The 12,659-nt window shown below is 38.6% G+C and overlaps 3 protein-coding genes across 3 annotated transcripts in view; 1 reads left to right on the forward strand and 2 right to left on the reverse strand.

Annotated features, from left to right (window-relative positions):
* Nucleotides 1–627, forward strand: part of CBG04116 — a gene marked incomplete at both ends in the record, with an annotated part of 8,210 nt that extends 7,583 nt beyond the window's left edge. Inside the window, one exon of the mRNA XM_002639465.1 lies at nt 451–627. Coding sequence (XP_002639511.1) covers nt 451–627 — 177 coding nt within the window. The remainder of the gene's footprint in view (nt 1–450) is intronic.
* Nucleotides 628–905: 278 nt separating this feature from the next.
* Nucleotides 906–5,450, reverse strand: Cbr-lron-11 (the record flags this gene model as incomplete). The annotated part of the gene is made up of 6 exons (XM_002639466.1): nt 906–1,637; nt 1,691–1,984; nt 2,031–2,276; nt 2,588–2,739; nt 4,741–4,851; nt 5,351–5,450. The coding sequence occupies 6 exons, from the start codon at nt 5,448–5,450 to the stop codon at nt 906–908; spliced, it is 1,635 nt and encodes a 544-aa protein (XP_002639512.1).
* A 4,364-nt stretch (nt 5,451–9,814) lies between these two features.
* CBG25258 lies at nt 9,815–9,994 on the reverse strand (the record flags this gene model as incomplete). Its single annotated transcript, XM_045243312.1, has 1 exon — nt 9,815–9,994. The coding sequence occupies one exon, from the start codon at nt 9,992–9,994 to the stop codon at nt 9,815–9,817; it is 180 nt and encodes a 59-aa protein (XP_045098278.1).
* Between the last annotated feature and the right edge of the window lie 2,665 nt (nt 9,995–12,659).

The raw sequence follows: 12,659 nt of genomic DNA on the forward strand, positions 1-12,659 counted from the left end.
CGGAGCCAGTTGTTCATTGGTCCGTCACTTCGCTTCTCGCTTTTTCTTGCAGAGTCACGTAAATCTATATTTATTTATTTAAGTTTTTCAAAAATCCACAGACTCACTGGGGTCCAAGGCAACGGGTCAGAAATCGCGCCCCAGTAAACGTGAGATTTTAGAAAAAATTCGCTGCTAAATTATTTGGCTGAGGATCAAACTTTTAAAGGTTGAGCGACAAAAGCACGCGTTGCAACTCGTCGATTGAAAACAGATATGTGAAATCCACATCTACTTTGAAATTATTAAATTTCTTCTGACCTAAAAGTTATTTGGGGCGCGTTTTTTGACCCGTTGCCTTGGACCCAAGTGCAGACTGATAGGGGGACCAACAGACGCGTGTAGCGTTTTATTTATAATGAAGATAGCTATGGTCGGTTTCAAAATTTTCAGTTCTTGTTCTTGTTCCAGGTCATCTTCTCCCTCGCACATCGACATGACGTAGCAGCAACAGTCGAGACTGCAATTGGAGGAATCATCCGCCCTATCTCATTCTCTCAAACGGCCAAAAATGCATTCTCAGCTGGAATGACGCGTTCTGTGATTTACAGTCTCGCCAAAATGAGCAAGTTCTTGAAAAGCAAGTAATCTAAATATGAAGAATTTTAGTTGTGGCTAGTGTGTTTTTCAATGTGATTTCAGTTTTGTTTGGTTTTTAATAAAATACATTTATTGTTCAAACTGATTTTGAGTTTCATACAAACAAAAGTGTAACAACCTGAAGATAGACCTCGTGAAGAAGGGAGAAAGTAGAAAGGACAAACGGAACAATTCGATGGAATGGCAAGTGAACCATCTGAGCACCAGTTCAAACGGGAAGAAAAGTTTTTGCACCGGGAAAGGGAAAGTAAAGGAATACACTGTTATTATAATCTTGAAATTGGTACTTGTGACGACTTCGGAATCAAATAAGGATCATTTGAATTCCTCAACAGCGTTGGAACGATTGGGGGAGGTACATGCATTGGTCCATCACGAGGAAGAGTCAGAAGTCTTGGTGGAGGTGGGCATGATGGCGGAGGACGACGTGGCATTAAAGCAGAAGTTGGTGATTCGTAAGCAGAGTCTCGAGAATCTTCTGAACTCATTGTGTAGGGGGAGTGACAGTCGAATGAGTATTCCTTATGCGAATTGAGAGCCGCAATCAGTTGGTCATTGTAAAATGCACGGTTTTTCGACGAGGAAGAACCCTTTGATGGGCGTTTGCAAGCTAACGCTAGAATGACAAGGGCTAAAAGAAGAATGAAGATAACTAGCAGGAATGGAATGAGGAGTCCTCCCAAAATAGTGCACGAGTTCAATTCATTCAACGGAGCTCCTGCCAGATTCTCAGGTCCTGCACACTTGGCATCATCGCGTGGCTTCAGGTTAGAGACTCGAAGATCACATGAGCATTGCCAGTCATTGTTCGCCAAATATAAGTTTCGAATGTTTTGCCACTGCAGCATTCCTGGTGCCAAATACCGAAGTTCGTTGTTTGAGAGATCAAGATGGGACAGTGGAGGGATCTGGTTGAATGCAGATGGATGAATGTAGGTGAGAGCAGAAGATGACACAGAGAGCCAATGAAGAGAAGATAATTGAACAAATGATGCCATCTGAAAGAAATATTAGGATTTTTAAAATCTCATTTTTAAAACTATGAAGATACCTGAATTGTTTTTAAATTTCTTGAATGGGAGATATTGAGATATTGGAGAGAAGGAAGTCCATCGAAAGAAGCAGTTTCCAATGAAACAAAAAGATTGGAAGAGAGATCCAAACACTTCAGAGAAGACAGGGACCAAGTGTTTCCAGGTAGTCGAACCAATTGGTTGTTGGTGAAATTAAGAGTTTCCAGTTTCTCGAGACCATACAGAGCTCCTTCTTCAATATCTCCAATCAAATTCTCACTAATATCGAGAAGCTTCAATTCCTTTTGAGCCACAAACATTCCAGTTTCTAACTGAAAAAATCAATATCATCATTTTTTTTATTTGAATTAAACTTACACTTGATAGCAAGTTCTGTTTCAATTTTAATGTCTCTATTCCTCCGAGATTGCTCAAAACCGATGCAGGAATTGAGAGCAGCTTGTTAGCTGACAAATCCAAACTCTTCAGTCCAGAAAGAGGTTTGAGGACTGATGGAGGAAGAAATGATAGACGGTTATCAGCCAGAGATAGTGTATGGAGTTGAGAGAGTCCAGAGAAGCATTCTGGTTCCAGTTGAACATCGTTCGATGAGATGATCAGCGTCTGAAAGAAACTTTTTTGTTGTAGTGTATTTCAATTAATTAGGACAGATCCAATTGTACTCATTGTCTCCTCCTATTTCTGGGTTTTTGTTAAGAATGAGGGGCAGACGAAGACATCTGTCAAGCGAAAAGAAGGATGGCTTGACTGAATTCGAAGACAGATGTCCTTTTCCCTATTACCTACTCATTAACATACGGAAATCATGTGTCAATCAAGTTATCGCCTTCCCTTGGCTTCTGAGATGCTGTCAACCTAATTAATAATTAAGAAGACGATGAAGCCTAATCGAGTCAACTGATGCAATGACTTACCTTCAGATTTTTCAGTTTCGAGAACACCTCATTTGGCAGTGACAATAGACTGTTTGAAGAGAGATCCAATAAACGTAGATGAGGAAGAGTCGAGAAAACATCAGCTGACAAATGTGTTATGGAGTTGTTCTTGAGGATCAGCTGTTCGAGATCTGAAGAAATTTTTTATGGTATTGATAAAATTCTTATATGAAAAATTCAAATTGTTAGTTATAACATCAATTTGTTGAGTTCAAAGAAGTCCAGAATCTACCACAAACACTATTTTAAAGCGTCACCCAAACCGTCAATTTTGAACCCATACATCTCATTCCCTGTAAAAGATACCAATTATTAGTCAACTGATAAAATGTTTATCATAATATCAAAAATATTTTGTCAGTGGACCACTTTTTGATATCTTTCACAAGAATCGAGATATATAGGCTTAAAGTTGAAAGTTAGGGATTTTATTAGACTCTATTTTAGGGACCAAGCAGAATTATTTTTTCAAATCTCAGCAGATGTTTTCTTCTTCCTGTTGCTCCACAAAATTTCTTCTCCGTAACCCCAATTTTCGGCTCTTTTCCTCGTTTTACTACGGCTTATATAATGAATGCTAAGACATAAATTACAGTTCCCTAGAAGGTTTGAGGTCAGGTCATCCATAATTAGCGGGTTGCGTCATTTCTTTCCCCAAATAAAAAAGGATGTGCTCTCCCTCTCTCGCCTTAGAATTTGAAACAATTGAACCTCCGTTGGGACGTATCTAAAAATCACCGAAAGAAAAACAATTTAGTTTTGTAACACATCTATCATTTCCCCGGGCGAAGTTGACAATTTGAGGTTCGGGAACATTTCTTTTCTCCCCGAGAAAACCGATGACTTTTCAAGCTGTTCCCTATGGACTTGTTCTTCGTCTCGAAAATTTTTTTCTATGCATAGAATCGAGAATGATGTCAATCAAATTTGCATAAGGCCCCCCTCTTTTCTTCTGTTTCAAGTGCATAATGTCCATTTTGGATACTCTCAAATCTCGAAACCAAAACTTTTGGCCATGAATGGGAAACATGAGGATCAGGGAGAACTTCTGGGAGGAGGACCATTCTAAGTCCATAATAGAATTCACTTAGGATTCCTTTTGTATTGAAAGATCCACTGACTGTTTCTCTCCTGTTGCTTTTATTATTATTATTCTAATTTGTATTGTCACACACTTGACTTTTCTTCCACGGAACGACAAGACGGCTGTCGACTTTTAGTATCCGGAGAATGATGATTTGGTCAAGGGCACCGGACGAAAAGAACGGAATTTCGCGCGGATTAGTCGCCAAGAAATCGCCCCTTTTTCTTTCTTTCGATTATATGATTATCCGTTCTTTAGAGTCTTTGGGATAATTTATCGGTCGAGTAACAACCAAATTGTTCGCTCGGAGGTGCTAAGTGGCGAACGAGATACCGACAAACAAATGTTACGTAACTTTACGGACGGTCTGAGCGGTCCGGAAGGTCAATCAATGCGACAATAAGAACAAAGAGCTCAATTATTCAATGTATTCTGAAAAGAGGACAATGGAGAACGATATAATTCCCGAGAGAAACCAATCGGCACATTTCGAAAATATTGTTGTGTCTATTAGGAGGAAACTGATAACTAATTAATCTTAATCGGTCCAATATCGCTCAAAAATCTATGCGACTCCCTGGAGTATTCTGTTCAAAAGGACATCGGATACTTCAAAAGCAAATTGTAGATTCGAATTCTTTCTATGTCCCCCCCCCCTTTCATTCTTTCCACTCAACAATCGAATTATGCATTCTGAAAACGCTTCCCCTCTCTTCTCCCCCATTTTAGGAACATCATCTTCAAAATTCCATTATCCACTCGAGCGAGCGCCCGTGCTGCTCCGAAGAGCAAAACGAGATGTTGAGCTTCCGAATTACACAGAATTAGAATTTAGAGGATCCCCCCTATCTACTTGAAAATGATGAGGATGCCGATAAATTTAGGCGGTTAAGCAATCGTTTTTGATGACTGTCTTTTCGAAGGACAATGCGTCGTTAAAATTGTGGGTGGCAATGATAAAGATCTTGGAGAAAAGGATTATGGGGAGTTATGGTTTTTTTGGTGGTGAGAAAAACGAATAAAACTGCGAATAATGGTAATAACTTACTCGGATAAAGACTCAATTCATCGGCAGAAAGACGGGAGATTCGATTGTTTGAAAGATCGAGGATTGTTGTACGTGGATCCAGAAGAATTGGAATTGATCGTAGGGAAGATCCTGAAATTTGAAATTTAGATTTTTTTGGGAGATCATACTTCGAGCACTGTGAACTTTTCTGAAAATTCAATCCACCATATTCCATCTAATAGAAGCTCACACAATCCGTCAGTTTTGAGCTCAATTATCTCGATTCCTGTGAATGATATCAGGAATTTGTTAACTGATAAAATATTGATAATATTATGAGGAAGAAGTTATTAGTTTACAACTTGTTGATATCTTTCACAGGAATCGAGATAATTGAGCTCAAAGTTGACGCTTTCATTGAGCTTCTTGCTAAGAGTACCGTACAAAAATTCTGATTTTTATAAGCCTGTATGACTGGAAGTTTTCAATTTCAATAATATCAGATACTTTTTTAATAAATGGCTAGTTGAGATAGATACGCATCTGTTTCGTGACAATTGCACTTTTACAGCTTTAGGACCACCAACAACACAAGGTAGGCTCGCTTTGAATCAGCCGCCATTTACAATTGCGGTGAGAATTTATGTACCTTTGCAGACTGCCGTCGTTCTCGTCGGACACTTGCATCCTGATTGACAAGCAAAAAGTTGTTGGCAAAGCAGGAGTAGAGTTATCAGTGGTAATCTCATTTTTGAGAATGATATCTGAAAATAGAAACTTCGGTGGACCAGAGACGAGAACAGGACGACAAAAAGATGAGAAATGAGACGAGGGAATGATGTGGGTCGGCGACGGGATTGATGGTTTTTGAGAAGAGATTCGTGAAGAACCCAGCAGGATAAGAGAGCAACTTGTTGGTATATTTCCCAAGAGAAGTCTCCAAAAAGGGAAGATATTGTTGAAACTTTCGACTCTTTTGGAAAGCAATACTTTAAGATTGTAGTCAGATAGAGAAGTAGAAAGCATAGTAAGAAGTGTTCATTCATATCTGAGAGGAAGAAGAAGAAGGAAATTGAGACGAGATTTTGGGGACAGAAGTAGTAGTTGACATAGTAATAAACACGGAGGCAATAATAACATAACCCGTATCGAGCCACCCGAAAATGATATTAAAAATTTAGGCGTTGATTGAGAAATGAAATGATTTGTTTTCGAGAATCAACAACAATTTTACAACATCATTATCCGTATTTGAGGGTTTGTTTGTTGTGGATGAAGAGGGTAGAAGACACCCACTGTCTCCAGATGAAGATGCGCGATAAAAAGGGCGGGACACTCTCTGGAGGAGAGAAAGGAGGACACGCCCCATTGGGATGGGAACGGGGGAGCACCTTTTTTGAAGTTTTCAGAAAATAGACACGAGCTTTGGATCGATATAATTTTCAAAGCAGAGGAAAAATTTTGCAGTCATTTCCATTTAAACTACCAGATATGTACACATATACCTAAAATTTGTTCAATTATCTACAATATCTGTTAATGTGGGTCTCAATGTGTTTCTAAAAACTGGAAAGCCTTCTGAAATACTGAAAAGTCTGAGTGACTTATGGGGTTCTGTTTCCAGCAATTGCCGAATTCCCATACCGTCAACTTTGTGCCCATATATCTCATCCTCTGCCAACGGTATCAAAAATGTGTCACCCGATTAAATATTGCTGGTATTATGATAATTATTTTGTTAGTTTACCATTTTTCGATACCTTTTACAGGAATCGAGATAATTGAGCTCAAAGTTGACTGTTCGGATGAGCTATAATAGAATTAGAGAAAACACGATAGTTCGAAAATCTAACTGGTCCCAATTTGCTTATTTTAATACTGCTATTTACCATTAACAACAAAATAATACTGACATCTTTCCCATGCTCTTGACTGCTCCGACCTCAATTAACTAGTTCTTTTCAAATGGGACGTTTATCTCTAATTGATTCAAATCCCAAAGAACCGAACACGCAACGTCCTCTATCGGAAAAAAGATCTACCTGCAATTTTCGGATTAACATTTGTGATACCCAAAAGAAAAGGCTGAAATGGTGTGAACAAAGAAAAAAGGAAGCGGAAGGATCAAAGGAAGAATTTGTAATGACTGTATGGAGAGCCCTGTACAAAATGAGATGGACAGAGCACAGTGGATGGCTATCTCTACCAAAACTTTTGGAAATGTGACAAGATGTATTTTCTGAAGAAGAGACAACGGACCACCTGGGTTGCCTAATCCTGTGACAGAAACGATTCTTCCCTTCCTGTCATGTCAACGACAATCGGACTGCAGTTTATATTCATAAACAATTCGAAAAAGGGCAAATTTTGGAGAAGAAGTCCGAAACAGAGTGACAGGGATAGTGTGAAATATGTAAATCATCCCGAGCTCTCTTGTGTGGTCGATCGGATAAACCAAGGGAATGCTCTCTCTCGGAGACTCTTGACGGGATGGGACCGGGGCGGCGGCATTGCCTTACGGTGAACAGTGAGAGCAAACAGGAGCCCATGCAATATGCACAAAACAATGCACAAGCTACCGGGCGCCTCAATTGTTTTTTTGATTGTGTCTTCTCCTTCCGGTGAGCACGTCAAACATGTCAAAAAGGGTGCCGAATTGAATGTGTGCGCGAAATTGAAAGAGTTGATGACTTTAGAATGTAAACTCATGTTTCATATTTTACGATTGGTTACGGTAGTTTTCGTGTCGAAAGCGGAAGCACTTATGACTTAGTGTATCTAGTATTTGTTTTTTGTTTTTATTACTGTTGGGAATATTTTTCCCACTATCCCACCCGATATTTTTTCATTACACACCGCCTTCTGGCCTCCTAATGCTATCAATTTTTCATGTCATTGTTCTGTCACCTCCCTTACCCGTTTCCAATTTCTTTTATTCTATTTTCTACAGTATCTATCCAAAATAGTCTCAATTTTGGGGTCTTCTGCATAGTGTCGCCTTCTTTGAAACGAAGGAAAACAAAGGAGAATTGGATGACCATTTCTCTTTTTTTTTCAAAAACCTTCGATAAAAAATAATTGTGCATTTCTTCATAATTGCCCTTTTCAATTGCTGCTGCTCATTTTTCTTCTTCTATTCATATAATAATTATAATAGCGAGTGGCGGATACACCACCTACAGTAGCATTTTGCTATATATGTACATTCATTTTAGTATTAGTAATCAAGGAAGAACAGGAGGAGGCAAACATAAACTTTCGAATGGGAAACGGGGAAAAAAACATCGATATAAATACTGTAGGAATTGAAGAGATCGGGACGAAATTAGTCACAAAGTCAGACATCCGAAAAGTGACTTTTACATTAGAAACTTGTAAAAAAATATGACGGACGTAAGGGGGATGGACGACGACAGTTATGTAAATAAAACCACACTGAACGACTGTATAATAGTCTATCCGGAAGAATGAAAGACAAGAAAAAAGTGGAGAATATATGTGTCAGAAAATTAGGAAAAACAGGTCATACACTAGGATGAGATGGAGGAATTAACAGTGGAAGCAGTGATGAAATTGGAGGGGAAAGATGCTCAAAAACAAAAAGAATTGTCAAGCGGAAAAAGAAATGCATTTTTGAATTTTTCGAATTGAGAAGATGAATGTTTAGTTAATGAGCACGGGAAGAGATAATTTAGCAGGCATGTACAGACTTCGAAAACTAAGATACTGTGAAACCTGTAATAGAAGGGCCCCTAACTTTGAGCTAATTTATCTCGATTCTTGTCAGATATAAAAAGTTGTCAACTAATAAAATGTTTGACATAATATCATAAACATTTTATTAGTTGACACACTTTTGATATTTCTTATAAAAATTGAGATAACTGCGCTCAAAGTGCAAGGGTGGCCTTTTACTGTGATTTGACAAGCTCGTCCAAACTTTAAAAATTGAGATGATTCAAAATGGTTTTTTGTATTATATAGATCATTTCAAGTTTTTATTACACACTCTGGTTGCAAATTTGAACATGCATCTTCAAAATTATCCAGACCGTCCAATGAATGACATTTTTTGATCAATGCAATGTTTTCCTAATGGGTGGGTTAGAGTGAAAAAGAAACGATTTAGATAAGATATTTTTGAAGTTCTTATGTTGCCTATAAACTCAAAAACAACACAATATTCAGATCATCTCCCAAAGTGTGAAAGTGTCACGTTTCGGCGATTCTCTCACTTAATTACAGTACGGTACCCACTTTGAAATACGAGACAATTGAAGGCATAGGTGTGTGTGCATACGGTCACAGCTAAACGTGTCTATTCTACTACTAATTACGGTTGTGAGTTGCCGACGACGATGGTTACCCGAGAAAAATCGATGTACGAGAGAACGAAAAAAAGGCAGAAGCCATTCGAAAGAAAATAGAGATGAAGAGAAGAAGACGAAGACTTCGCAAATCAAATCAATTCGTCTTCGTTTCGTTTTATCATTCACTAATCACTCGAGGAACCGGTTTTGCGGAGGAATTGGCGGTGGAGAAGTTATGCGAATTCCATTTTAAAAAGTATTCGAGATGAGACTGGAATTGAAGAAGCGAGTGGTCACTAAATAAAATAACTGCTGATTGCTCCTGATAGAGGCTCTCCAGCTGATAATGAAATTGATAGCATTTGCACAAGTTGTATAATAAAATAGTTGCAATTCGAAAAGACAAATATTCAATTTTTATTATATTTTTCTTTTGTATGATAATACTGGAGGAAGAAACCAAACAGAATATTATTTTAGTATTTAGAAATCCAAATCCAGATGCTGCGGGATGTTAACCATAAATCATGGCACGAGTGGGCGATAATGAAAGTACAACCTGCCCATCTGGCACGTCATTTACATAGGGATAGTGTCAAAACCCAAAATATTTATTATCAGATTTGTCAATCTCATCTACCAGCTCAATCATTTTTAGGGGGTATATGGGAAAAAAGGTACCTAGATGAAGGCAAGACCTTCTACTAGGTTTGGTAGAAAGGCTGTCAACTAGGATTCATGTAAAACCTGTAATAGAAGGACCCCTTAACTTTTAATTTCAAGTCAATTTATCTCGTTTCCAGTTAAAGATTTAAAAAAATGTTGTCAATTGTTGAATTTTTATCACTATACCACAAATCATATTTTTTATATCTACAAATCATATTTTTCATATCTACGGTAATCGCTTTTTGAACATTTTCCCATAGAGTTTGGTAGTTGGGGAGCAGGTGAAGGTTAGTGTTACTGAACCCAATAGACATTACTATAGGTGCTGTCACAGAAGGTATCGTACAGGTTGTGTAATTGCCACGTCACTCTTGACATGACGGGTGGATTATCTTTGAAATACAAAATAATTGGATACTATATGCCATATATTTAGATTTGCAGATTACTAAAATGGGGGAAAAGAAGAAAAAAGTATAGGTTGTTGTTTTTGGTTTTGCTCTTCTTTTCATGGAGGTCTAATGAGGAGGGAAATAAGAAAGCGAGAGCATGATTTGAGCCAATTATTAACAACACAAGTAATAATAATAATTCTGAAGCCATGTGCGCATTAATTGTGCAGGACAGAAAAAGAAAAAAGAAGAAGACAAAGTCTCAGGATATCAATGTCACTTTTTTGTTTATTTTCGACCAGGTGGCGCCCTGAATGGTAGAAAGACATAAGAGCCTTGAAATGTCTTCTGCTGCTAAGACACTAACAAGTTATGATTGATAATCGAGTGAAGATGAAGATGAAGGAGACATTGTCATTGTCGTCCTCAATGAGTATGGTGCCATCTGCCCTGAGGCGCACAGGCGCAAACAAGTAGTCGACAGAAGGCCGTAGTGAAGAGATTTTCGAAAAAAAAGTGCCTCGGGGTTGAATAAGGCTGAAGAAAAAAACGAAGAAGACAAAAAAAGGTTTGGAGTTGTTTCGTTTTAATTTATTCAACCCCAAAGACACACTTTTTTGTTAGTAAGGACATGAGTGAACTCATTTGGAAGAAGTACAAGAAGAAGGAGTTATCGGGAAGGACATCTAAGGTTAGAGGATATAATCATATGGTTGTTCTGTTGGGCAACAACCTGGTGTGAGGAGATCAGACAACCGGAGGAAAGGAACACGGAGGTAATCTAGTGTCAAAGTAGGTTGCCGTTACTCACCGGGAAACTTCCGAGGGAATGAGTGAAAATTCAAATACTTCCTTGTGATAGTAGAAGAAGGGGGAAGACTGTCAGTGAGAAGAGTAAATATTAGGATGCGTTTTCTCACTGATGGGAAAACAATACTGTTGGTTATTCAAATCTTTTGGGGTGAGAAGAATATAAAATAGGTAGTTGAAATTAAAGTTGGTGAAGAATTATACCAAAAATAATTCAGATGCTTCTCAGAGATACCTGGAATGTATTTTTTGAGAAACCGAGTCCGGAATCCGGACATCTCTGGTGCTTCTACCTAAAAACCAACGGAAATTCGAATCTCTTGACCTCGAACGACCTGGCTACCATACTCTGATCGAACCCTCTAATTAAATCGTAATCCATCATTCGTATGGTCCTATCCGGAATTCGAATACAGGCTGCAGGACCATTCGCCTTCCATATAATAATCCTTTATTGTTTCTTCTTCTTCTCATTTTTGTATCTCCCGGAGAATTATGGTGCCGAAAGCAGCTGCTCGAGGAGGACATGCGCAACCGTCGTCTTTTGCGGTACCCAATTCGAGTGGTGCTTCTGTTGGCAACATAGGAAACCGCCAAAAAAATAGGGGACATGGAAAAAAGACGTTTTGTTAATGAGCCAAGATGGTGGGAATTGAGCTATTGATTTCAATCATTTTGGGTAAGATCTTTATAGAAATGGATGGAGTTCAAGTGGCTGAAGCTTGGTGTCAATTCAAGGTTTTCAGAATAAATTCAGATAAATAAGAAACCGTAAAACCTGTAATAGGAAACCCCGTACTTTTCAACTTTGAGCTAATTTTTCTCGGTTTCTGTCTGAGATATAAAACAGTAGTCGATTGATAAATTCTTTATCATAGTATCAGAAGTAATTTACCAGTCGACACATTTTTGATATCTTGCATAGGAGCCAAGAAAAATGAGCTCAAACTTTATAATGCAGGACCCTTCTATTACAGGTGGTACAGTAGCCAAAAACATTCTGATGGCATATATTTCTAATGGTCTAGACTGAAGAAAAAACCAGGCTATTCAGAGAATCAAATTTTACTAAACTATTAGAAAAAATCAAACAATGCGATGTAAGCAAAAGCGCAAAAAAAATGGTGCCAAAAATTGACAAGTCGATGATCCCCATGAGCATTTGAGCACACAGTCTGCACCTCTTGTAAGGAAATTGGCTGAGAGATACTGTACAAGCGGAAGAGACGCGGATCTGAGCATGACAGACGGCACACGCACTTGAAATGTTGCGAAAAACAAATTGATGGTCTTATGGAAAGCAACCACTGAGAATAGATGCCAGAATGCACCGGAAGTCGCACAAGATAAAACAGGAAATTTGATATTCTACCAAAACATGTTTTTTACAACATCTCCGTTTTTTTTCGTACGATACTAAAAAGTATCTGGAGAAGGGGGAAACAGACCACTTGAGTAATACTGAAGCAAGGGGAAAATGGAGTGAAAGAGCCAGTGAGATTTTTCAAATGGAGAATAATATGGAGGTCAAACTGAGTGACGAGATAATTTGACGAGCGGAACGGCGAAAAGAGAGCCTATACATCATTTTAATTTCTTTTGTGTGTGGGGGAGACCCCAATGGGAGCACAGGTGAAGTGAGAGCAAGATGGAGAAGACGTTTCCGGGAGCAGAGTGGAACCGGCTGGACGGCGGTCACACAACACTTGAGAATTGAGAAGAATGGGTAACTTGAGGAGTGGGGAACGGTGGTTCGTTTCTTAATTGGGCAGTTTTG

This window comes from Caenorhabditis briggsae (genome assembly GCF_000004555.2).
Source record: "Caenorhabditis briggsae complete genome, chrI, whole genome shotgun sequence".
Classification (NCBI taxonomy): Eukaryota; Metazoa; Nematoda; class Chromadorea; order Rhabditida; family Rhabditidae; genus Caenorhabditis; species Caenorhabditis briggsae.